This window comes from Dermochelys coriacea, chromosome 5 (assembly GCF_009764565.3).
Source record: "Dermochelys coriacea isolate rDerCor1 chromosome 5, rDerCor1.pri.v4, whole genome shotgun sequence".
Lineage (NCBI taxonomy): Eukaryota > Metazoa > Chordata > Testudines > Dermochelyidae > Dermochelys > Dermochelys coriacea.
The window spans coordinates 159,665-182,501 of record NC_050072.1 but is presented as its reverse complement, the minus strand read 5'-3'; the positions used below and the strand labels follow the sequence as shown (position 1 = coordinate 182,501).

The 22,837-nt window shown below is 43.4% G+C and overlaps 1 protein-coding gene across 1 annotated transcript in view; it reads right to left on the bottom strand.

The window, feature by feature from the left end:
- The window catches only part of LOC119855834 (myosin-IIIb-like), a 144,219-nt gene that overhangs the window by 35,794 nt on the left and 85,588 nt on the right, over positions 1-22,837 (bottom strand). Inside the window, exons 19-20 of the mRNA XM_038402642.2 lie at positions 9,410-9,495; positions 9,081-9,128 (exon numbers count right to left, since the gene is read on the bottom strand). Of these exons, the coding sequence (XP_038258570.1) occupies positions 9,081-9,128; positions 9,410-9,495 (134 nt within the window). The remainder of the gene's footprint in view (positions 1-9,080; positions 9,129-9,409; positions 9,496-22,837) is intronic.

Below are 22,837 nucleotides of genomic sequence, written 5' to 3'. Positions count from 1 at the left end.
AGATCTTGTAGGTGTTTGTCTCTGTCTGAGGGGTTGGAGCAAATGCGGTTATATCGTAGCGCTTGGCTGTAGACAATGGATCGAGTGGTATGATCTGGATGAAAGCTAGAGGCATGTAGGTAGGAATAGCGGTCAGTAGGTTTCCGATATAGGGTGGTGTTTATGTGACCATCACTTATTAGCACCGTAGTGTCCAGGAAGTGGATCTCTTGTGTGGACTGGTCCAGGCTGAGGTTGATGGTGGGATGGAAATTGTTGAAATCATGGTGGAATTCCTCAAGAGCTTCTTGTCCATGGGTCCAGATGATGAAGATGTCATCAATGTAGCGCAAGTAGAGTAGGGGCATTAGGGGACGAGAGCTGAGGAAGCGTTGTTCTAAGTCAGCCATAAAAATGTTGGCATACTGTGGGGCCATGCGGGTACCCATCGCAGTGCCGCTGATTTGAAGGTATACATTGTCCTCAAATGTGAAATAGTTATGGGTGAGGACAAAGTCACAAAGTTCAGCCACCAGGTTAGCCGTGACAGTATCGGGGATACTGTTCCTGACGGCTTGTAGTCCATCTTTGTGTGGAATGTTGGTGTAGAGGGCTTCTACATCCATAGTGGCTAGGATGGTGTTTTTAGGAAGATCACCAATGGACTGTAGTTTCCTCAGGAAGTCAGTGGTGTCTCGAAGATAGCTGGGAGTGCTGGTAACGAAGGGCCTGAGGAGGGAGTCTACATAGCCAGACAATCCTGCTGTCAGGGTGCCAATGCCTGAGATGATGGGGCGTCCAGGATTTCCAGGTTTATGGATCTTGGGTAGCAGATAGAATACCCCAGGTCGGGGTTCTAGGGGTGTGTCTGTGCGGATTTGTTCTTGTGCTTTTTCAGGGAGTTTCTTGAGCAAATGCTGTAGTTTCTTTTGGTAACTCTCAGTGGGATCAGAGGGTAATGGCTTGTAGAAAGTGGTGTTGGAGAGCTGCCTAGTAGCCTCTTGTTCATACTCCGACCTATTCATGATGACGACAGCACCTCCTTTGTCAGCCTTTTTGATTATGATGTCAGAGTTGTTTCTGAGGCTGTGGATGGCACTGTGTTCTGCATGGCTGAGGTTATGGGGTAAGCGATGCTGCTTTTCCACAATTTCAGCTCGTGCACGTCGGTGGAAGCACTCTATGTAGAAATCCAGGCTGCTGTTTCGACCTTCAGGAGGAGTCCACCCAGATCCTTCTTTTTGTAGTGTTGGCAGGAAGGTCTCTGTGGGTTAATATGTTGGTCAGAGGTGTGTTGGAAATATTCCTTGAGTCTGAGACGTCAAAAATAGGATTCTAGGTCACCACAGAACTGTATCATGTTCGTGGGGGTGGAGGGGCAAAAGGAGAGGCCCCGAGATAGGACAGATTCTTCTGCTGGGCTAAGAGTATAGTTGGATAGATTAACAATATTGCTGGGTGGGTTACGGGAACCATTGTTGTGGCCCCTTGTGGCATATAGTAGTTTATATAGCTTAGTGTCCTTTTTCTTTTGTAGAGAAGCAAAGTGTGTGTTGTAAATGGCTTGTCTAGTTTTTGTAAAGTCCAGCCACGAGAAAGTTTGTGTATAAAAGGTTAAGTCAGCAACTGTCTGAACAAAACATGACAGTCTGAAAGGGAGATAAGTAGCAGCAGACCCTAAATAACTACACACACACCTCCGATCACTGAGTTCAAGGAGCAGGAACTAGGAAAAGAACAGGAAGAGGAAGCAATAAGGCAACATACACACCAAATCATAATTTCCTTCTCTTCTCCCCAAAAGTTCAGTAGTACTTTGCTAGAGGCACCAGGTAATCCCAGAGCTGTAAATTATACCTCTGATTCAGCTCAGGAGGTGGATGCTGTTACTGTGGTGCCACTTCCCAACAGCCCATGATCCCATCATACACAGAAAGAGCGTTCTCTTCCCTCTCTGTTCCCCTTTCAGTAGGCAGATCTCGCCAGTTAAGAACATGTTCTATCTGTAGTAAATGCACTGACCATGTTCTGTACCCTGCAGCCCAGAAGATCACACCACTAGTATTGAAAACTCTTCCAGCCCCAAGTCTAACATACACCATTTGTCCAGGAAAGAACTCATGGAGTCTTGCATGGATACACCTGTTGAAACTCACATATTTCTTATTCACATCAGCTGGCTTTGGGGTTGGCAAAGGGGTGGGATGAACCTTTCCTGTTAGCATAGACAAATGGTCCTCACTGGTCAGTTGAAGAACTGATAGAATGGGGTTTCTCCAGTACTTTCATGATGTGTACTCTGAATATCATAAATCATCACTCAATGTAATAGGGAAGGGTGTATCTCAACGTTCCTCCAGTATGCAAGCTACATGCTTCTTCACAGTTCCCTGCAGTCTCTCCACTATCCCATTTCCTTGGGGATGGAACTCAGCAGATTTATAATGTACTGGACCACTACTCATCAGAAAGCCTTCAAAATTCTCTTGATACAAAACAAGTCCCTGTGACACTGCTCCCCATATTCTTCACAGTAATATTATAATTATATGATTATGACATAACCATAACCATGTTATAGGCTGTTACTCACATTACTTCTTTGCAAGCATGATACCAAATTGTAAGCACAAATCGTAGGACAATAATGGAACAACATTCACAGCATCATCTTTAACAAGATAAAACTTTGCAGTCAAGGCTATGCCTTTGTAGAGCACAGAACACACAGTTTCACCCACTGTCTGCAAATACAAATTCCAGGCTTTAATAACCACTGTAGTGGGCAAATTATGAACTAACCCAAGATTATGAACTAACCCAAAAGGGAGAATGTTAACTGCAGTACCTGTATCCAGCAGGCACCTCAGCAGTGTACCATTAATTTCTATGATATGAGAGATTAGTTCCAGTGCCTTTCTACATGAGAAGATTCTATTAAAGGCAACATTGGAGTCCCTGTATTGTATTCAAGGCAACAAGGTGGTCTCATGTGGCTTCACGTTCCCAATATAGAATCATAAAACCACAGGGTCAGAAAGGACCATCAAGTCTAACCCCGTGCCAAGATGCAGGATTTGTTGTGTCTAAGCCATCCCAGATAGTTGGCTATCCAGCCTTTTGAAAACCTCCAGTGAAAGAGCTTCCATGACTTCCCTAGACAATATGCACTTCAGGCCTCTTCTTGTCATAGAAATCATAGAATATTAGGGTTGGACGAGACCTCTGGAGGTCATCTAGTCCAATCCCCTGCTGGAGAGTGGGAGGACCAAAACTGGATGCAATACTCCAGATGTGGCTTCACCAGTGCCGAATGGAGGGGAATAATCACTTCCCTCGATCTGCTGGCAATGCTTCTACTAATACAACCCAATATGCCATTGGCCTTCTTGGCAACGAGGGCACACTGCTGACTCATATCCAGCTTCTCATCCACTATAATTCCCAGGTCCTTTTCTGCAGAACTGCTGCTTAACCAGTTGGTCCCAGGCCTGTAGCGGTGCATGAAAGTCTTCCTTCCTAAGTGCAGGACTCTGCACTTGTCATGAACCAGTGTACCATGGCACACTAACCTAAAATGTCCTTTCTCTCCGCAAGCCCAGCACTCAGCAGTTCTAACCAACCAGGCAAAAAAACTGGCCAAGTGATCTGTACTACCACACAGGCAATTTTCACTGCTGAGGCTGTGGAACAGGAGTATGTAGTGTTGTATGACTCTGGGTGATGGAAGTACAATGAGCAGCTAATAGTTTAAGCATAGACACAAAGGTAGCAGCAGTCTGAGACAGAGAACCTCTTTCAGCCTGTGCATTCATATGTCTCAAAGATAGCTGGGAGTGCTGGTAGCGTAGGGCCTGAGACAGGACAGTCTCTACGTAAAAGAATAAATGGACCAAATCAGACGTCAAGAATTATAACATTCAAAAACCAGTCGGAGAACACTTCAGTCTCTCCGGTCACTCGATTACAGACCTGAGAGTGGCTATCCTTCAACAAAAAAACTTCAAAAACAGACTCCAATGAGAGACTGCTGAATTGGAATTAATTTGCAAACTCGATACAATTAACTTAGGCGTGAATAGAGACTGGGAGTGGATGGGTCATTACACAAAGTAAAACTATTTCCCCATGTTATTTTCCCCCCCACCCCACTCCCCACTGATCCTCAGACGTTCTTGTTAACTACTGGAAATGGCCCACCTTGATTATCACCACAAAAGGTTTTCCTCCTCCGCCCCCCCCTTCCTGCTGGTAATAGCTCATCTTAAGTGATCACTCTCCTTACAGTGTGTTTGATAAAACCCATTGTTTCATGTTCTCTGTGTGCGTATGATAAAACCCATTGTTTCATGTTCTCTGTGTGCGTGTATATAAATCTCCCCACTGTATTTTCCACTGAATGCATCCGATGAAGTGAGCTGTAGCTCACGAAAGCTTATGCTCCAATAAATTTGTTAGTCTCTAAGGTGCCACAAGGACTCCTTTTCTTTTTGAGAATACAGACTAACACGGCTGCTACTCTGAAACCTGTCATTATGCAAGGCACTGAATTTAGCCGTACGGAATGGAAATTTATCAACTTCAGGAAAAAACTCATACAGATACAGACAGACATCATCATCCTCTCCAAATGCAAACAGACAGACATCATACCAAAACGACTGAAGGTAAAAAATCCATTACAATCTACATACCACACAGACTATGCTGACAGCTTGTGTCACACACTCTCAAAGAAACTGCGGAACCACCTGATCAACATCCTCTACAGCAAACAGGGAAAGATTAAAATGAGCTCTCAAAACTGGATACTCTCATAAAGAACCAACCTTTCACACAAACTTCCTCGTGGCTGGATTTTACAAAAACTAGACAAGCCATTTACAACATTTCAACGGGTAGTGATCAATGGCTCCATGTCTAGTTGGCAGCCGGTGTCAAGTGGAGTGCCCCAGGGGTCGGTCCTGGGGCCCGTTTTGTTCAATATCTTCATAAATGATCTGGAGGATGGTGTGGATTGCACTCTCAGCAAATTTGTGGATGATACTAAACTGGGAGGAGTGGTAGATACGCTGGAGGGGAGGGATAGGATACAGAAGGACCTAGACAAATTGGAAGATTGGGCCAAAAGAAATCTAATGAGGTTCAATAAGGATAAATGCAGGGTCCTGCACTTAGGATGGAAGAATCCAATGCACCGCTACAGACTAGGGACCGAATGGCTCGGCAGCAGTTCTGCGGAAAAGGACCTAGGGGTGACAGTGGACGAGAAGCTGGATATGAGTCAGCAGTGTGCCCTTGTTGCCAAGAAGGCCAATGGCATTTTGGGTTGTATAAGTAGGGGCATAGCGAGCAGATCGAGGGACGTGATCGTTCCCCTCTATTCGACACTGGTGAGGCCTCATCTGGAGTACTGTGTCCAGTTTTGGGCCCCACACTACAGGAAGGATGTGGATAAATTGGAAAGAGTACAACGAAGGGCAACAAAAATGATTAGGGGTCTAGAGCACATGACTTATGAGGAGAGGCTGAGGGAGCTGGGATTGTTTAGTCTGCAGAAGAGAAGAATGAGGGGGGATTTGATAGCTGCTTTCAACTACCTGAAAGGGGGTTTCAAAGAGGATGGCTCTAGACTGTTCTCAATGGTAGCAGATGACAGAACGAGGAGTAATGGTCTCAAGTTGCAATGGGGGAGGTTTAGATTGGATATTAGGAAAAACTTTTTCACTAAGAGGGTGGTGAAACACTGGAATGCGTTACCTAGGGAGGTGGTAGAATCTCCTTCCTTAGAGGTTTTTAAGGTCAGGCTTGACAAAGCCCTGGCTGGGATGATTTAACTGGGACTTGGTCCTGCTTTGAGCAGGGGGTTGGACTAGATGACCTTCTGGGGTCCCTTCCAACCCTGATATTCTATGATTCTATGATTCTATGAACACACACTTTGCTTCTCTACAAAAGAAAAAGGACACTAAACTATCTAAACTACTACATGCCACAAGGGGCCACAACAGTGGTTCCCTTAACCAACCCAGCAATATTGTTAATCTATCCAACTATACTCTTAGCCCAGCAGAAGAATCTGTCCTATCTCGGGGCCTCTCCTTTTGCCCCTCCACCCCCACGAACATGATACAGTTCTGTGGTAACCTAGAATCCTATTTTCAATGTCTCCGACTCAAGGAATAATTTCCAACACACCTCTGAACAACATACTAACCCCCAGAGACCGTCCTACCAACACTACAAAAAGAAGGATTCTGGGTGGACTCCTCCTGAAGGTCGAAACAACAGGACTGGACTTCTAGATAGAGTGATTCTGCCGACGTGCACAGGCTGAAATTGTGGAAAAGCAGCATCACTTGCCCCATAACCTCAGCCATGCAGAACACAATGCCATGCACAGCCGCAGAAACAAGTCTGACATCATAATCAAAAAGGCTGACAAAGGAGGTGCTGTCGTCATCATGAATAGGTCGGAATATGAGCAAGAGGCTACTAAGGCAGCTCTCCAACACCACTTTCTACAAGCCATTACCCTCTGATCCCACTGAGGGTTACCAAAAGAAACTACACCATTTGCTCAAGAAACTCCTGAAAAAGCACAAGAACAAATCCGCACAGACACACTCTTGGAACTCTGACCTGGGGTATTCTATCTGCTAACCAAGATCCATAAACCTGGAAATTCTGGACACCCCATCAGCTCAGGCATTGGCACCCTGACAGCAGGATTGTTTGGCTATGTAGACTCCCTCCTCAGGCCCTACGCTACCAGCACTCCCAGCTATCTTCGAGACACCACTGACTTCCTGAGGAAACTACAATCCATCGGTGATCTTCCTAAAAACACCATCCTAGCCATTATGGATGTAGAAGCCTCTACACCAACACTCCACACAAAGATGGACTACAAGCAGTCAGGAACAGTATCCCCGATAATGTCACGGCTAACCTGGTGACTGAACTTTGTGACTTTGTCCTCACCTGTAACTATTTCACATTTGGGGACAATGTATACCTTCAAATCAGTGGCACTGTGATGGATATCCGCATGTCCCCACAGTATGCCAACATTTTTATGGCTGACTTAGAACAAAGCTTCCACAGCTGTCATCCCCTAATGCCCCTACTCTACTTGCACTACATTGATGACATCTTCATCATCTGGACCCATGGAAAAGAAGCCCTTGAGGAATTCCACCATGATTTCAACAATTTCCATCCCACCATCAACCTCAGCCTGGACCAGTCCACACAAGAGATCCACTTCCTGGACACTACGGTGCTAATAAGTGATGGTCACATAAACACCACCCTATACTGGAACCTACTGACTGCTATTCCTACCTACTTGCCTCTAGCTTTCATCCAGTTCACACCACACGATCCATTGTCTACAGCCAAGCTCTACGATATAACCACATTTGCTCCAACCCCTCAGACAGAGACAAACACCTACAAGATCCCTATCATGCATTCTTACAACTACAATACCCACCTGTTGAAGTGAAGAAACAGATTGACAGAGCCAGAAGAGTACCCAGAAGTCATCTACTACAGGACAGGCCCAACAAAGAAAATAACAGAACGCCACTAGCCATCACCTTCAGCCCCCAACTAAAACCTCTCCAACGCATCATCAAGAATCTACAACCTATCCTGAAGGACGACCCATCACTCTCACAGATCTTGGGAGACAGGCCAGTCCTTACTTACAGACAGCTCCCCAACCTGAAGCAAATACTCACCAGCAACCACATACCACACAACAGAACCACTAACCCAGGAACCTATCCTTGCAACAAAGCCCGTTGCCAACTCTGTCCACATATCTATTCAGGGGACACCATCATAGGCCTAATCACATCAGCCACACTATCAGAGGCTCGTTCACCTGCGCATCTAACAATGTGATATATGCCATCATGTGCCAGCAATGCCCCTCTGCCATGTACATTCGTCAAACTGGACAGTCTCTACGTAAAAGAATAAATGGACACAAATCAGACGTCAAGAATTATAACATTCAAAAACCAGTTGGAGAACACTTCAATCTCTCCGGTCACTCTATTACAGACCTGAGAGTGGCTATCCTTCAACAAAAAAGCTTCAGAAACAGACTCCAACGAGAGACTGCTGAATTGGAATTAATTTGCAAACTCGATACAATTAACTTAGGCTTGAATAGAGACTGGGAGTGGATGGGTCATTACACAAAGTAAAACTATTTCCCCATGTTATTTCTCCCCCCCACCCAACCCCCCACTGTTCCTCAGACGTTCTTGTTAACTACTGGAAATGGCCCACCTTGATTATCACCACAAAAGGTTTTCCTCCTTCCCCCGCCCTCCCTTCCTGCTGGTAATAGCTCATCTTAAGTGATCACTCTCTTTACAGTGTGTATGATTAAACCCATTGTTTCATGTTCTCTGTGTGTGTATATAAATCTCCCCACTGTATATTCCAGTGAATGGATCTGATGAAGTGAACTGTAGCTCACGAAAGCTTATGCTCAAATAAATTTGTTAGTTTCTAAAGGTGCCACAAGTACTCCTTTTTAGTCTGAATGGCAGATAACTAGCAGCAAACACTGAGTAGATGCACACACCCAATGTTATACATGCACAAACACAGAAACTGGACCACTGAGTACAGAGAGTAGGAAGCAAGAAGGCAGTGCACACACCCACAAACCAGATCATCAATAAAGAACTGTGGGAGGAGAGGGAGAGAGAGAGGGAGAGGGAGAGAGGGAGGGAGACCGACCAGAGCTGGATACTGCCCCATTATCACTTTCCTCCTTCAGCCAGGTGTCTCTCCTCTATGTGACAGAGTTCCTATCCAAGCCAACGTGAATTATTTGAGGGAGAAAGGTTCCATACATAACTGTATCAAATGCTTTTACCAAACTCCAAATCACTATGTCTAGGTACTTACAGTCCCTTCATCGCAAGATCCCTTCCCATGCTACTCCCTTCACCTATTCAGTTTGTAATTCCTTCGTAACAGCAATCAAATTGATTTAGCAAATTTTGCTCTTCAGAAATTTCCTGTGTTTTTCTTTACTCATGACTACAGTGGGCAGAGAGGAAGGATCTTACCTTTCCTGTGTGAGTGGGACATCTGGTTTAATTAGGAGAATTCGGTATCTGCCAGAAACAAACCAAATTTAACAACAAGGGAGAGAGAAATCCTTGATGCCCTGAGCTGATCCAGTGTCCCCATTACAGCAAGGATGACTGCTAATCAATACCTGTCCACTTCCTCCTCCTGCCCCACACATACCATACCCACAGTCTTAGGTCCTTTTCAATCTTTTTAATCAGGTCGTTTCACTCACTGTTGATCAGATTGGCATTTCCCTCACCCCATTATTGGAATCACTTCCCTACTGACCTTCATCAAACAACATTTCATGATTTTAACAAACCTTTTTGCAAATTCCTCAAAAGTGGGTCTCCAGGAAAAGCCATTTCGCCGAATCCGGATGGTTTCCAGCAATCCATTGTATCTGAGCTGAGGTGAGAGCACAATAAGGTTCAAAAAGAGATGAACAGATTTTACGTCCAAATGGGACAATTACGATCATCTAAGTCTGGCCTCCTGCACAGCATAGGTCAAAGAAGTTCATGCAGATATTCCTGTAACCAAACCAATAACTTCTGGTTGATCTAGAGACATCTGTTGGAAAAGTCATACAGCAAAACAAAATTTCCAATAAGTTCTTGGAATGTATTGGAGAGAAATTTGTTTCAGAAAGTGGAGAAAATAACCAAGTGGGTCAGCCTTTTTATACTTCATTTTGACCAGCAGGGAGGAACTGACTTGAATTTGAAGGTGGAAGGCAACTGGGGGAAAGTGAACATGAAATCATAGATTTCATGATTTGAAAGAAAGGAAGAAGTGAGAGCAGCTGAATACGGACAATAGACTTAAAAAAAGCAGACATCAACAAATTCAGAAAAGTGGTAGGGTAAGGTCCATGGGAAGAAAAATCTAAGGGATATAGGAGAGCTGGCATTTTCTCAAGGAGACAATATTAAAGACACAACTGCAAACTATCCCAATGTGAAAAATAGAAAGAAACCAAGATGGCTCCATCAGGAGACCTGAATGAATGACCTAAAAATAAAAAAAGCATCCTACAAAAAGCAGAAACATGGATGAACTTCTAAGGAGGAGAACATAATAATAGCGTAAGCATATAGGAAAAGAATCAGAAAGGCTAAATCACCAAATGAGTTATACCTAGCAAAGGACATCAAAGGCAATAAGAAGAGGTTCTTTAAATACATTAGGAACAAGAGAAAGATAAAGGAAAGTGTAGGTCCTCTACTTACCCAGGAAGGAGAGCTAATAAAAAGAGGACATCAAGAAGACTGATGCATTCAATCCCTATATTGCTTCAGTCTTCACTAAACAGGTTAACGGTGACCAGACACTCAACATAATTAATATTAACAATAAGGGGAAGGATTGCAAGCCAAAACAGGGAAAGAAGAGGCTAAAGAATATTTAGAAAAGTCAAAGGTAATGAGATCAGAAAGGCCTGATGAAATTCATACTAAGGTACTTAAGGAACTAGCAGAAGCAATCTTGGAACATGAGCAATTATCTTCAGGAACGCCTGGAGAATGGCTGAGGTCCAGAGAAGGGCAAACATAGCACATATCTTTAAAAATGGAAACAGAGGACCCAAGGAATTACAGACCAATCGGCCTAACTTCAATACCTGGAAAGATACTGAAACAAAGTATTAAACAATTTGTCAGGACACTGAGTTATAAAAAGGTGTTCTAAGGAATAATCAGAATGGATTTTTCAAACACACATCATGCCAAACCAACCTAATTTCCTTCTTTGGCAGGGTTACCAGCCTAGTGGATACAGGGATAAGCAGTAAACATGATACAACTTGAGTTTAGTAAGGCTTTTGACATAATCCCTTGTGATATTCTTGTAAAAAAACCTAGGGAAATGGGTCTAAATAAAACTACTACAAGTTGGGTTCACAAGTGGTTGAAAGACTACACTCAGAGTGGTTATCAATAGTTCAATCAAACTGGGAGGATGTCTCAAGTGGGGTTCAACGAGGGTGAGTCCGGGGTCTGATACTAGTCAATATTTTCATACATAGATACTAAGATCAGAAGGGACCATTCTGATCATCTAGTCTGACCTCCTGCACCATGCAGGCCACAGAATCTCACCCACCCACTCCTGTGAAAAACCTCACCTATGTCTGAGCTATTGAAGTCCTCAAATCGTGGTTTAAAGACTTCAAGGAGCAGAGAATCCTTCAGCAAGTGACCCGTGCCCCATGCTACAGAGGAAGGCAAAAAACCTCCAGGGCCTCTTCCAATCTGCCCTGGAGAAAAATTCCTTCCCGACCCCAAATATGGCAATCAACTAAACCCTGAGCATATGGGCAAGATTCACCAGCCAGATACTACAGAAAATTCTTTCCTGGGTAACTCAGATCCCACCCATCACAGGCCATTAGGCCTATTTACTATTAATATTTAAAGATCAATTAATTACAAAAATCCCATTATCCCATCATACCATCTCGTTCATAAACTTATCAAGTTTAATCTTAAAGCCAGATAGATCTTTTGCCCCACTGCTTTCTTTGGAAGGCTATTCCAAAACTTCACTCCTCTGATGGTTAGAAACCTTCATCTAATTTCAAGTCTAAACTTCCTGGTGGCCAGTTTATATCCATTTGTTCTTGTGTCCACATTGGTACTGAGCTTAAATAATTCCTCTCCCTCTCCGGTATTTATCCCTCTGATATATTTATAGAGAGCAAACATATCTCCCCTCAACCTTCTTTTAGTTAGTCTAAACAAGACAAGCTCCTTGAGTCTCCTTTCATAAGACAAGTTTTCCATTCCTCGGATCATCCTAGTAGCCCTTCTCTGTACCTGTTCAAGTTTGAATTCATCCTTTTTAAACATGGGAGACCAGAACTGCACACAGTATTCCAGGTGAGGTCTCACCAGTGCCTTGTATAATGGTACTAACACCTCCTTATCTCTACTGGAAATACCTCGTCTGATGCATCCCAAGACCGCATTAGCTTTTTTCACGGCCATATCACATTGGCAGCTCATAGTCATCCTATGATCAACCAATATTCCAAGGTCCTTCTCCTAGAATCATAGAATCATAGAATATCAGGGTTGGAAGGGACCCCAGAAGGTCATCTAGTCCAACCCCCTGCTCAAAGCAGGACCAAGTCCCAGTTAAATCATCCCAGCCAGGGCTTTGTCGAGCCTGACCTTAAAAACCTCTAAGGAAGGAGATTCTACCACCTCCCTAGGTAACGCATTCCAGTGTTTCACCACCCTCTTAGTGAAAAAGTTTTTCCTAATATCCAATCTAAACCTCCCCCATTGCAACTTGAGACCATTACTCCTCGTTCTGTCATCTGCTACCATTGAGAACAGTCTAGAGCCATCCTCTTTGAAACCCCCTTTCAGGTAGTTGAAAGCAGCTATCAAATCCCCCCTCATTCTTCTCTTCTGCAGACTAAACAATCCCAGCTCCCTCAGCCTCTCCTCATAAGTCATGTGCTCTAGACCCCTAATCATTTTTGTTGCCCTTCGTTGTACTCTTTCCAATTTATCCACATCCTTCCTGTAGTGTGGGGCCCAAAACTGGACACAGTACTCCAGATGAGGCCTCACCAGTGTCGAATAGAGGGGAACGATCACGTCCCTCGATCTGCTCGCTATGCCCCTACTTATACATCCCAAAATGCCATTGGCCTTCTTGGCAACAAGGGCACACTGCTGACTCATATCCAGCTTCTCGTCCACTGTCACCCCTAGGTCCTTTTCCGCAGAACTGCTGCCGAGCCATTCGGTCCCTAGTCTGTAGCGGTGCATTGGATTCTTCCATCCTAAGTGCAGGACCCTGCACTTATCCTTATTGAACCTCATTAGATTTCTTTTGGCCCAATCCTCCAATTTGTCTAGGTCCTTCTGTATCCTATCCCTCCCCTCCAGCGTATCTACCACTCCTCCCAGTTTAGTATCATCCGCAAATTTGCTGAGAGTGCAATCCACACCATCCTCCAGATCATTTATGAAGATATTGAACAAAACGGGCCCCAGGACCGACCCCTGGGGCACTCCACTTGACACCGGCTGCCAACTAGACATGGAGCCATTGATCACTACCCGTTGAGCCCGACAATCTAGCCAGCTTTCTACCCACCTTATAGTGCATTCATCCAGCCCATACTTCCTTAACTTGCTGACAAGAATGCTGTGGGAGACCGTGTCAAAAGCTTTGCTAAAGTCAAGAAACAATACATCCACTGCTTTCCCTTCATCCACAGAACCAGTAATCTCATCATAAAAGGCGATTAGATTAGTCAGGCATGACCTTCCCTTGGTGAATCCATGCTGACTGTTCCTGATCACTTTCCTCTCCTCTAAGTGCTTCAGGATTGATTCTTTGAGGACCTGCTCCATGATTTTTCCAGGGACTGAGGTGAGGCTGACCGGCCTGTAGTTCCCAGGATCCTCCTTCTTCCCTTTTTTAAAGATGGGCACTACATTAGCCTTTTTCCAGTCATCCGGGACTTCCCCCGTTCGCCACGAGTTTTCAAAGATATCCTCCTCCGTTACTTCTAATTGATGCGTCCCCAGCTTATAACTAAAATTATTATTAATCCCTAAATGCATAACCTTACATTTCTCACTATTAAATTTCATCCTATTACTATTACTCCAGTTTACAAGGTCATCCAGATCCTCCTGTATGGATAATAGGAGAGTAAGCTTCTAAAATTTGTGGATGACACCAAGCTCGGAGGGGTTGCAAGCACTTTCAAGGGTAGGATTAGAATTCCAAGTGACTTTGACAACCTGGAGAATAAGCCTGAAATAAACACGATGAAATTCAATAAAGACAAGTGCAAAGTACTACACTTAGGAAAGAAAAATCAAATGTACAACTACAAAATAACTGGCTAGGTGGTAATAATGCTAAAAAGAATCTGGGGGTTATAGTGGATCACAAATTGAATGTGAGTCAACAATGTGATGCAGCAAAAAAAAGTTAATATAATTCTAGGGTGTATGAACAGTAGTGTTGTACGTAAGACGCAAGAAGTAACTCTTCCCACTCTACTTGGCATTGGGAGGCCTCAGCTGGAGTACTGTGTGAAATTCTGGGCACCATCCTTTCAGAAAGATGTGGACAAATTGGAGAGTCCAGAAGAGAGCAACAAAAATGATAAAAGATTTAGGAAACTTGACCTATGAGGAAAGGTTAAAAAAACTGGGCATGTTTAGTTGAGAAATGAAGACTGAGGGGGAACCTGATATGTTAAGCAAAAAGAAAAGGAGTACTTGTGGCACCTTAGAGACTAACAAATTTATTAGAGCATAAGCTTTCGTGAGCTACAGCTCACTTCATCCGATGCATTTGGTGGAAAAAACCTGTGATATGTTAAAAAAATCTGAAACCTGTGATATGTTAAGAGCTGTTATAAAAAGGATGGTGATCAACTGTTCTCCATGTCCAATGAAGGTAGGACAAGAAGTAATGCTCTTAATCTTCTGCAAGGGAGATGTAGGTTAGATATTAGGGGAAACTTCCTAACTATAAGGCTAGCTAAGTACTGGAATAGGCTTCCAATGGAGGATGTGGAATCCCCATTTTTGGAGGTTTTTAAGAACAGGTTAGACAAACCCCTATCAGAGATGATCTAGGTTTACTTAGTCCTGCCTCAGTGCAAACGGCTGGATTTGATGAGTTTGAGGTCCCAAGCAGCTTTGTATTTCTCTAGCACATTTTTTAGAGATGTCCAGTCTTGATTTAAAGGTCATGGAACTTCAAGTCATACAGAATTCACCACATCACTTGGAAGGTTGCTCCAAAGACTAATTATCTCACTTAAAAAGTTGTATTTTGTTTCCAGTTTGAATTTTGAGCTTCAGCTTCCAGGCATTGGATCATGTTATGCCTTTTTGTCTATTAAAGAGCCCTCCACTTTCAAATCTCCTCCCCATATAGGTACTTGGAGACTGATCAAGTTGTCTCTTCACCTCCACTTTATTAAGCTAAATAAATGGAATTTATTTAATGTCTCACCATGAGGTAGGTTTTTCAAACCTCAAATCATTCTTGTAGCTCTTTTCTGAGCCCTTCCCAATTTGTTAATCTCCTTTTTGAAGCTGGGACACCAGAACGGGACACTGCATCCAGTAGCGAAGCTGAACCTCAGACCCACAACTGACTGATACTGCTTGGATCCAGCAAGCAAGAGCCTGTTTTCAGATACTGCTGGTGAATGGACATGAACTCCAGGAAAGTCAGGTACAATGAGGTCAGCTAAGAGATAGGGTGAGAAGATGGACCCCAGATGAACAGGCTGAGCCCTGGTCTACACTGCAAACTTATGGTGGTGTAACTACGTCACTCAAGGATGTGGACAATCCGCTGCAGCTCTGAAGACCTAGACAAACCCTCAGTCAAGCAAGCACAAGAAGACTGGAAGGACCCTGGATGTTGCTCTACCTGGGACACAGCTACTGCTTGGGAGACCCGAACACAGTAATGCCTTCCACCCACCCAGGGGCACTGGATAGTACCAGACATCCCCTCCCTTTGGCCCCCAGTTGTGGGAGGTTGTGAAGTTTGCAGGCACTTGCCTTGGAGCTTGTTTGCTCCCCTCAGCTTATCCCACATATCCTCATCCATTGCAGTCTAAATTAATTGACTTCTTCTGTAAGAAACAAGCTCCCCTACTTGACACCAGGGGTTTGACACACTTCAGTTCTGATTCCCCTGCTACTTTAAAATCTGGGGGAACGAAACCCCTGGAAGTATCTTTATCAACAAAAGGACCTTGTAGATAAGGATCTTACAGACTTAGAATTTAAGAATAGCAAGAGCAGTAACTATGAACCCACATCATCAGACTTGGTGGATTATGACCCTCCTTTTAATGATACTCATAAAACTAATGGAAACTCTTTGATGAACCCTCTTATGGAGGAGATAGCGAGCATTAAGAATTCTCTCTTTGAATTTAAAATCGTATTGAGTGGTTTATGGGAAGACTGGTCTAACTGGAAAGCTAGATGTCCCCTGACAGCTAAGTCTGGTCTGGAAATGGAAAAACCTAAAGTTATAAATAATTCAACTCGGACTCAAGATAGGATTATGCTAATCTTTATTAACGCTCCTAAAGCTAATGTAAGAGAAACTGACTTCTCCTCTTCTTGGTTTACCATCTTCTGATTTAACTATTTCAAGGGATAATTCTCCCTTTCTTAGAAATCTTTCAAATATCTTAGGGTGTCAGAAAATGCTGAAAATTTGGCCCTCTAATATTTAACAGAAATGAACCATTTAGTTTTTCGAGGGGAGTATGTTCAGATAGTCCCTTATAGCTATCTATTTAAATCAGTAATTGGCTGATAAGGTTTGTTTTTATTTTCTTTCTAACTCTATTAAGTTTGTAAGGTACCTTTACTCTCACAATATGTATGAGAGGCGAAAGGTGGAATTTTTTATTGCCATATAGTTTCTAGAATTTGGAAGATGAGCAAACAACTAAGGTGCCAAAGTGTCCTCATCTCTAGAGCAGATAGATCCTTACTCTATAGGACATACCCAAATAAAATAAGCTGTAATTATTTGTGTCAAAAAGAAGAGGCTGATTTCTATCCTTTATCTTATGAGACTATATCTCAGGATTTTACATCAACTCTTCCTTGGGTACATTCTACAACTTTTTGTGCTACTAATTCAACGGGATCACCTAAATCTGAGCCTTCAGTCTCTTCTACTAGGGCTACTAATTCTGTCATTCCCCTTCTCTGAAATGGTGATATTTTTTAATAGGAGTCTTGAGACAGAAGTCTAAGACAATTCCCCTCCCTTATGTTTACTACAAAGGTGGCAAACTATGGCCCGCGGGCTAAATCCGGCCCCTCAGGCTTTGGATCCAGCCCGCAGGATTGCCACCCCTGTGGCACCGCAGGCCCTGCACCACTTCCCTAAAGCCCTTGGGGGGCGGGGGGTCAGAGGGCTCCGCGCGCTGCCCTTGCCTGTGGGTACCTCCCCCGAAGCTCCTATTGGCCAGGAACAGGAAACCTGCCCTGGCCCCAGTGCATGTCGCTGCCATCCCAGAGCCATTCCAGGTAAGCAGCACTGGGTCAGATCCTGAACCCCTCCCGCACACCCTGCCCTGAGTCCTCTGCCTGCAGGGGAGTGCAGGATCTGGTCCAAGAGGTAACTATAACAGGACCACTTGGAAATAGTGACTATAATATAATAACATTTAACATTCCTGTGGTGGGAAGAACACCTCAGCAGCTTAATACTTTGGCATTTAATTTCAGAAAGGAGAAATATGCAAAAATGAGGAGGTTAATTAAACAGAAATTAAAAGGTACCGTGACTAGAGTGAAATCCCTGCAAGCTGCATGGACACTTTTCAAAGACGTCATAATAGAGGCCCAACTTAAATGTATACCCCAAATTAAAAAACACAGCAAAAGAATTAAAAAAGAATCACTGTGGCTTAACAACCATGTAAAAGAAGCAATGAGAGATAAAAAGGCATCTTTTAAAAAGTGGAAGTCAAATCCTAATGAGGTAAATGGAAAGGAGCATAAACACTGCCAAATTAAGTGTAAAAATGTAGTAAGAAAAGCCAAAAAGGAGTTTGAAGAACAGCTAGCCAAAAACTCAAAAGGTAATAACAAAATGTTTTTCGAGTACATCAGAAGCAGGAAGCCTGCTAAACAACCGGTGTGGCCCCTGGATGATCAGGATACAAAAGGATACTTAAAGACGACGAAGTCATTGCGGAGAAACTAAATGAATTCTTTGCTTCAGTCTTCACGGCTGAGGACATTAGGGAGATTTCCAAACCTGAGCCGTCCTTTGTAGGTGACAAATCTGAGGAATTGTCACAGATAGAAGTCATACTAGAGGTGGTTTTGGAATTAATTGAGAAACTTAACAGTAACAAGTCACCGGGACCAGATGGCATTCACCCAAGAGTTCTGAAAAAACTCAAATGTGAAAGAACTATTAACTACGATTTGTAACCTGTCCTTTAAATCAGTTTCTGTACCTAATGACTGGAAGATACCTAATGTAATGCCAATATTTAAAAAGGGCTCTAGAGGTGATCCCGGCAATTACAGACCGGTAAGTCTAAAGTCAGTACTGGGCAAATTAGTTGAAACAATAGTAAAGAATAAAATTGTCAGACACATAGAAGAACATAAATTGTTGGACAAAAGTCAACATGGTTTCTGTAAAGGGAAATCATGACTTACTCATCCATTTGCGTTCTTTGAGGGGGTCAACAAACATGTGGACAAGGGGGATCCAGTGCACATAGTGTACTTCGATTTCCAGAAAGCCTTTGACAAGGTCCCTCACCAAAGGCTCTTACATAAATTAAGTTGTCATGGGACAAGAGGGAAGATCCTTTCATGGATTGAGAACTGGTTAAAAGACAGGGAACAAAGGGTAGGAATAAATAGTGAATTTTCAGAATGGAGAGGGGTAACTAGTGGTGTTCCCAAGGGTCAGTCCTAGGACAATCCTATTCAACTTGTTCATAAATGATCTGGAGAAAGGGGTAAACAGTGAGGTGGCAAAATTTGCAGACGATACTAAACTGCTCAAGATAGTTAAGACCAAAGCAGACTGTGAAGAACTTCAAAAAGATCTCACAAAACTAAGTGATTGGGCAACAAAATGGCAAATGAAATTTAATGTGGTGTAACAGGGTTGGGCCAGATGGCTACTTGAGAGTGATAGAAGGCAGATATATTAGCCACAGGTCTTTTCCCTGGGTAAGGTAACAGGGAAGGTTCCAGAACAATCAGGAACTTTCTGGAAACAATTACGGTAGACAGGCTGATTAGAACACCTGCAGCCAATCAAGAAGCTGTTAGAATCAATTAAGGCAGGGTAATCAGGGCACCTGGGTTTAAAAAGGAGCTCACTTCAGTTTGTGGTGTGTGCGCGAGGAGCTGGGAGCAAGAGGTGCGAGAAGCTGAGAGGGAGAAGGCATACGACTGGAAGACTGAGAAGTACAAGCATTATCAGACTTAAGGAGGAAGGTCCTGTGGTAAGAATAAAGAAGGTGTTGGGAGGAGGCCATGGGGAAGCAGCCCAGGGAGTTGTAGCTGTCACGCAGCTGTTACAGGAGCCACTGTAGACAGCTGCAATCCACAGGGCCCTGGGCTGGAACGCAGAGTAGAGGGCAGGCCCAGGTTCCCCCCATCCCTCCCTACTTGATACCAGAGGAGTTGAACTGGACTGTGAGTTCCACCAGAGGGGAAGGTCTCTGGCCTGTTCCCCGATCCACTAGGTGGATCAGCAGAGACTGCGGGGATTGTTCTTCTTCTTTTCCCCATGCTGCCCAGTGATGAGGCTAACTGAGTGAAAGGCAGGTTTGAGCCACGAAAGTGGCCAAACTGAGGGCTGCCATGAACCTCTGAGGCAAGAAAATCCGCCAATAAGCACAGGACCCATCAAGGCAGAGGAGGAACTTTGTCACAGTGGATAAATGTAAAGTAATGCACATTGGAAAAAATAACCCCAACTATACATACAATATGATGGGGGGATAATTTAGCTACAACTAATCAGGAAAGAGATCTTGGAGTTACCGTGAATAGTTCTTTGAAGACGTCCACGCAGTGTGCAGCGGCAGTCAAAAAAGCAAACAGGATATTAGGAATCATTAAAAAAGGGATAAAGAATAAGATGGAGAATATCTTATTGCCCTTATATAAATCCATGGTGTGCCCACATCTTGAATATTGCATACAGATGTGGTCTCCTCAGCTCAAAAAGATATACTGGCATTAGAAAAGGTTCAGAGAAGGGCAACTAAACTGATTAGGGGTTTGGAACGGGTCCCATATGAGGAGAGATTAAAGAGACTAGGACTTTTCATCTTGGAAAAGAGGAGACTAAGGGGGGGATATGATAGAGGTCTATAAAATCATGAGTGGTGTGGAGAAAGTGAATAAGGAAAAGTTATTTACTTGTTCCCATAATATAAGAACTAGGGGCCACCAAATGAAATTAATGGGCAGCAGGTTTAAAACAAATAAAAGGAAGTTCTTCTTCACACAGCCCACAGTCAACCTGGGAAACTCCTTGCCTGAGGAGATTGTGACGGTTAGGACTATAACAGGGTTTAAAAGAGAACTAGATAAATTAATGGAGGTTAAGTCCATTAATGGCTATTAGCCAGGATGGGTAAGGAATGGTGTCCCTAGCCTCTGTTTGTCAGAGGGTGGAGATGGATGGCAGGAGAGAGATCCCTTGATCATTACCTGTTAGGTTCACTCCCTTTGGGGAACCTGGGATTGGCCACTGTTGGCAGACAGGATACTGGGCTGGATGGACCTTTGGTCTGACCCAGTATGGCCATTCTTATGTTCTTAAAGTGTTAGGGCATTCAGGTTGTATTCAATTTTTTTTTCTTGATCTCCAAATTTTAGTATTAAATGTTATTTTCCCTCTATAAACTCCCCATTTTATTCTGAGTCATTGTTGGCATGTCTGGATGAGCAAATTGATATGACCTTTGCCCATACCACTTCCCGCAGCCCCCATTGGCTTAGAACCGTGAACAGCGGCCAGTGGGAGGCAAACAAACCGGCCTGGCCCGCCAGCGGATTTCCCTGATGGGCCGCATGCCAAAGGTTGCTGATCCCTGAGCTAGAGCTAAAAATTCTTCCATGTTTTATGAGATGGTAGCCTCAGGCATTGGTAGAGACACTTCAGTTGAGGAACCCTATGTTATTGATGACATCTGAATAGTATATTTTGGCCAGGTCCTTAATGAGTCACCCAAACCACTTTTTTTAAATCTAATTTTACTATAGTTGATGCAATGAGGAATCCTCTGTCTGATTTACCACTCGGTCTCCAGTAATAGACAGTGAAGTATAGTCATTTATTTTAGTCCAACAACAGAAAAAAGCTTCAGGGGAAGATTTTTCTCCCTGCTGAAATTTTTCAGGAGAATCTTAATTGTGGTCTTGGCTAAATTATATACTCTTGTTAATCGTACTTGATTGATTCCGTTTAACTGGAAGTCCAGTACCGTAGTTCCTATTTTATTTTTTTAAAAGGGAATAGAAAGAATCCTGCTTCTTATGGACCTAGTAGTCTGATAGATGTGGCAGGAAAAATTTATTCCAGATTTGTATTGTCTAAACTTGAAATACAAGCTTTAAAGGCTAATTTGTTACACAAAAAGCAGTCCTGCTTTAGGGCTAGTATAGCCACAACTAATAACTGTTTTACTTTATCGTGTATGATTTATAAATAACCTGTGGTTAAGGGTACTCAATTGTATGCTGCTTTCACGGAGGATAGGTCCATCAATGGCTATTAGCCAGGATGCGCAGGGATGGTGTTCCTAGCTTCTGTTTGCCAGAAGCTGGGAATGGGCGACAAGGTTGGATCACTTGGTGATTACATGTTCTGTTCATTCCCTCTGGGGCACCTGGCATTGGCCACTGTTGAAAGACAGGATACTGGGCTAGATAGTCCTTTGGTCTGACCCAGTATGGCTGTTCTTATGGTCTTAAGATAGTAAGATAATAAGCAACAGTCAGCAAGGATTTGTCAAGGACAAATTGTGTCAAACCAACCTAATTGCTTTCTTTGACAGGGTAACAAGCTTTGTGGATGGGGGGGGGGGAAAGCAGTAGATGTGTTATATCTTGACTTAGCCAGGCTTTTGATACTGTCTCACATGACCTTCTCATAAACAAACTAGGGAACTATAAGCTAGATGGAGCCACTATAAGATAGGTGCATAACCAGATGGAAAACTGTTCCCAGAGAGTAGTTATCAGTGGTTCACAGTCAAGCTGGAAGGGCACATCAAGTGGGGTCCCACAGGGATTGGTTTTGGGTCAGGTTCCGTTCAATATCTTCATCAATGATGTATGTCAGCACTGTCCAATATGTTCGCCACTAGCCACATGTGGCTAATAGGCTATTGAATTGTGGCTAATACATGTGGCTTTTTTATAGTGTGACTAATGAGAAAAATTCAAAACCACAAGTGTGGCTAGCAGTGTGGCTAGCATTGAATTTCTATTGGACACCACAGATGTCGATACTGGCACAGAGAGTACATTAATAAAGTTTGCGGATGACACCACACTGGGAGGGGTTGCAAGTGCTTTGGATTAAATAGGATTAAAATTCAAAATGATCTGGACAAACTGGAGAAATGGTCTAAAGTAGTAGGAGGAAATTCAATAAGGACAAATGCAAAGTATTCCACTTAGGAAGGAACAATCAGTTTCACACATACAAAATGGAAATGACTGTCTAGGAAGGAGTATTGCGGAAAGGGATCTGGGGGGTCATAGTGGATCACAAGCTAAATATGAGTCAACAGTGGAACTCTGTTGCAAAAAAAAAAAAAGCGAACATCATTCTGGGATGCATTAGCAGGAGTGTTATAAGCAAGACACGAGAAGTTATTCTTCCGCTCCACTCCATGCTGATTAGGCCGCAGCTGGAGTCTTGTGTCCAGTTCTGAGCACCACATTTCAGGAAAGATGTGGACAAATAGGAGGAAGTCCAGAGAAGAGCAACAAAAATGATGAAAGGTCTAGAAAACATGACCTATGAAGGAAGATTGAAAAAATTGGGTTTGTTTAGTCTGGAGAAGAGAAGACTGAGGGAGGAAATGACAACAGTTTTCAAGCACATAAAAGGTTGTTACAAGGTGGAGGGAGAAAATTTTTTCTTGTTAACCTCTGAGGATAAGACAAGAAGCAACGGGTTTAAATTGCAGCATGGGCGGTTTAGGTTTCACATTAGG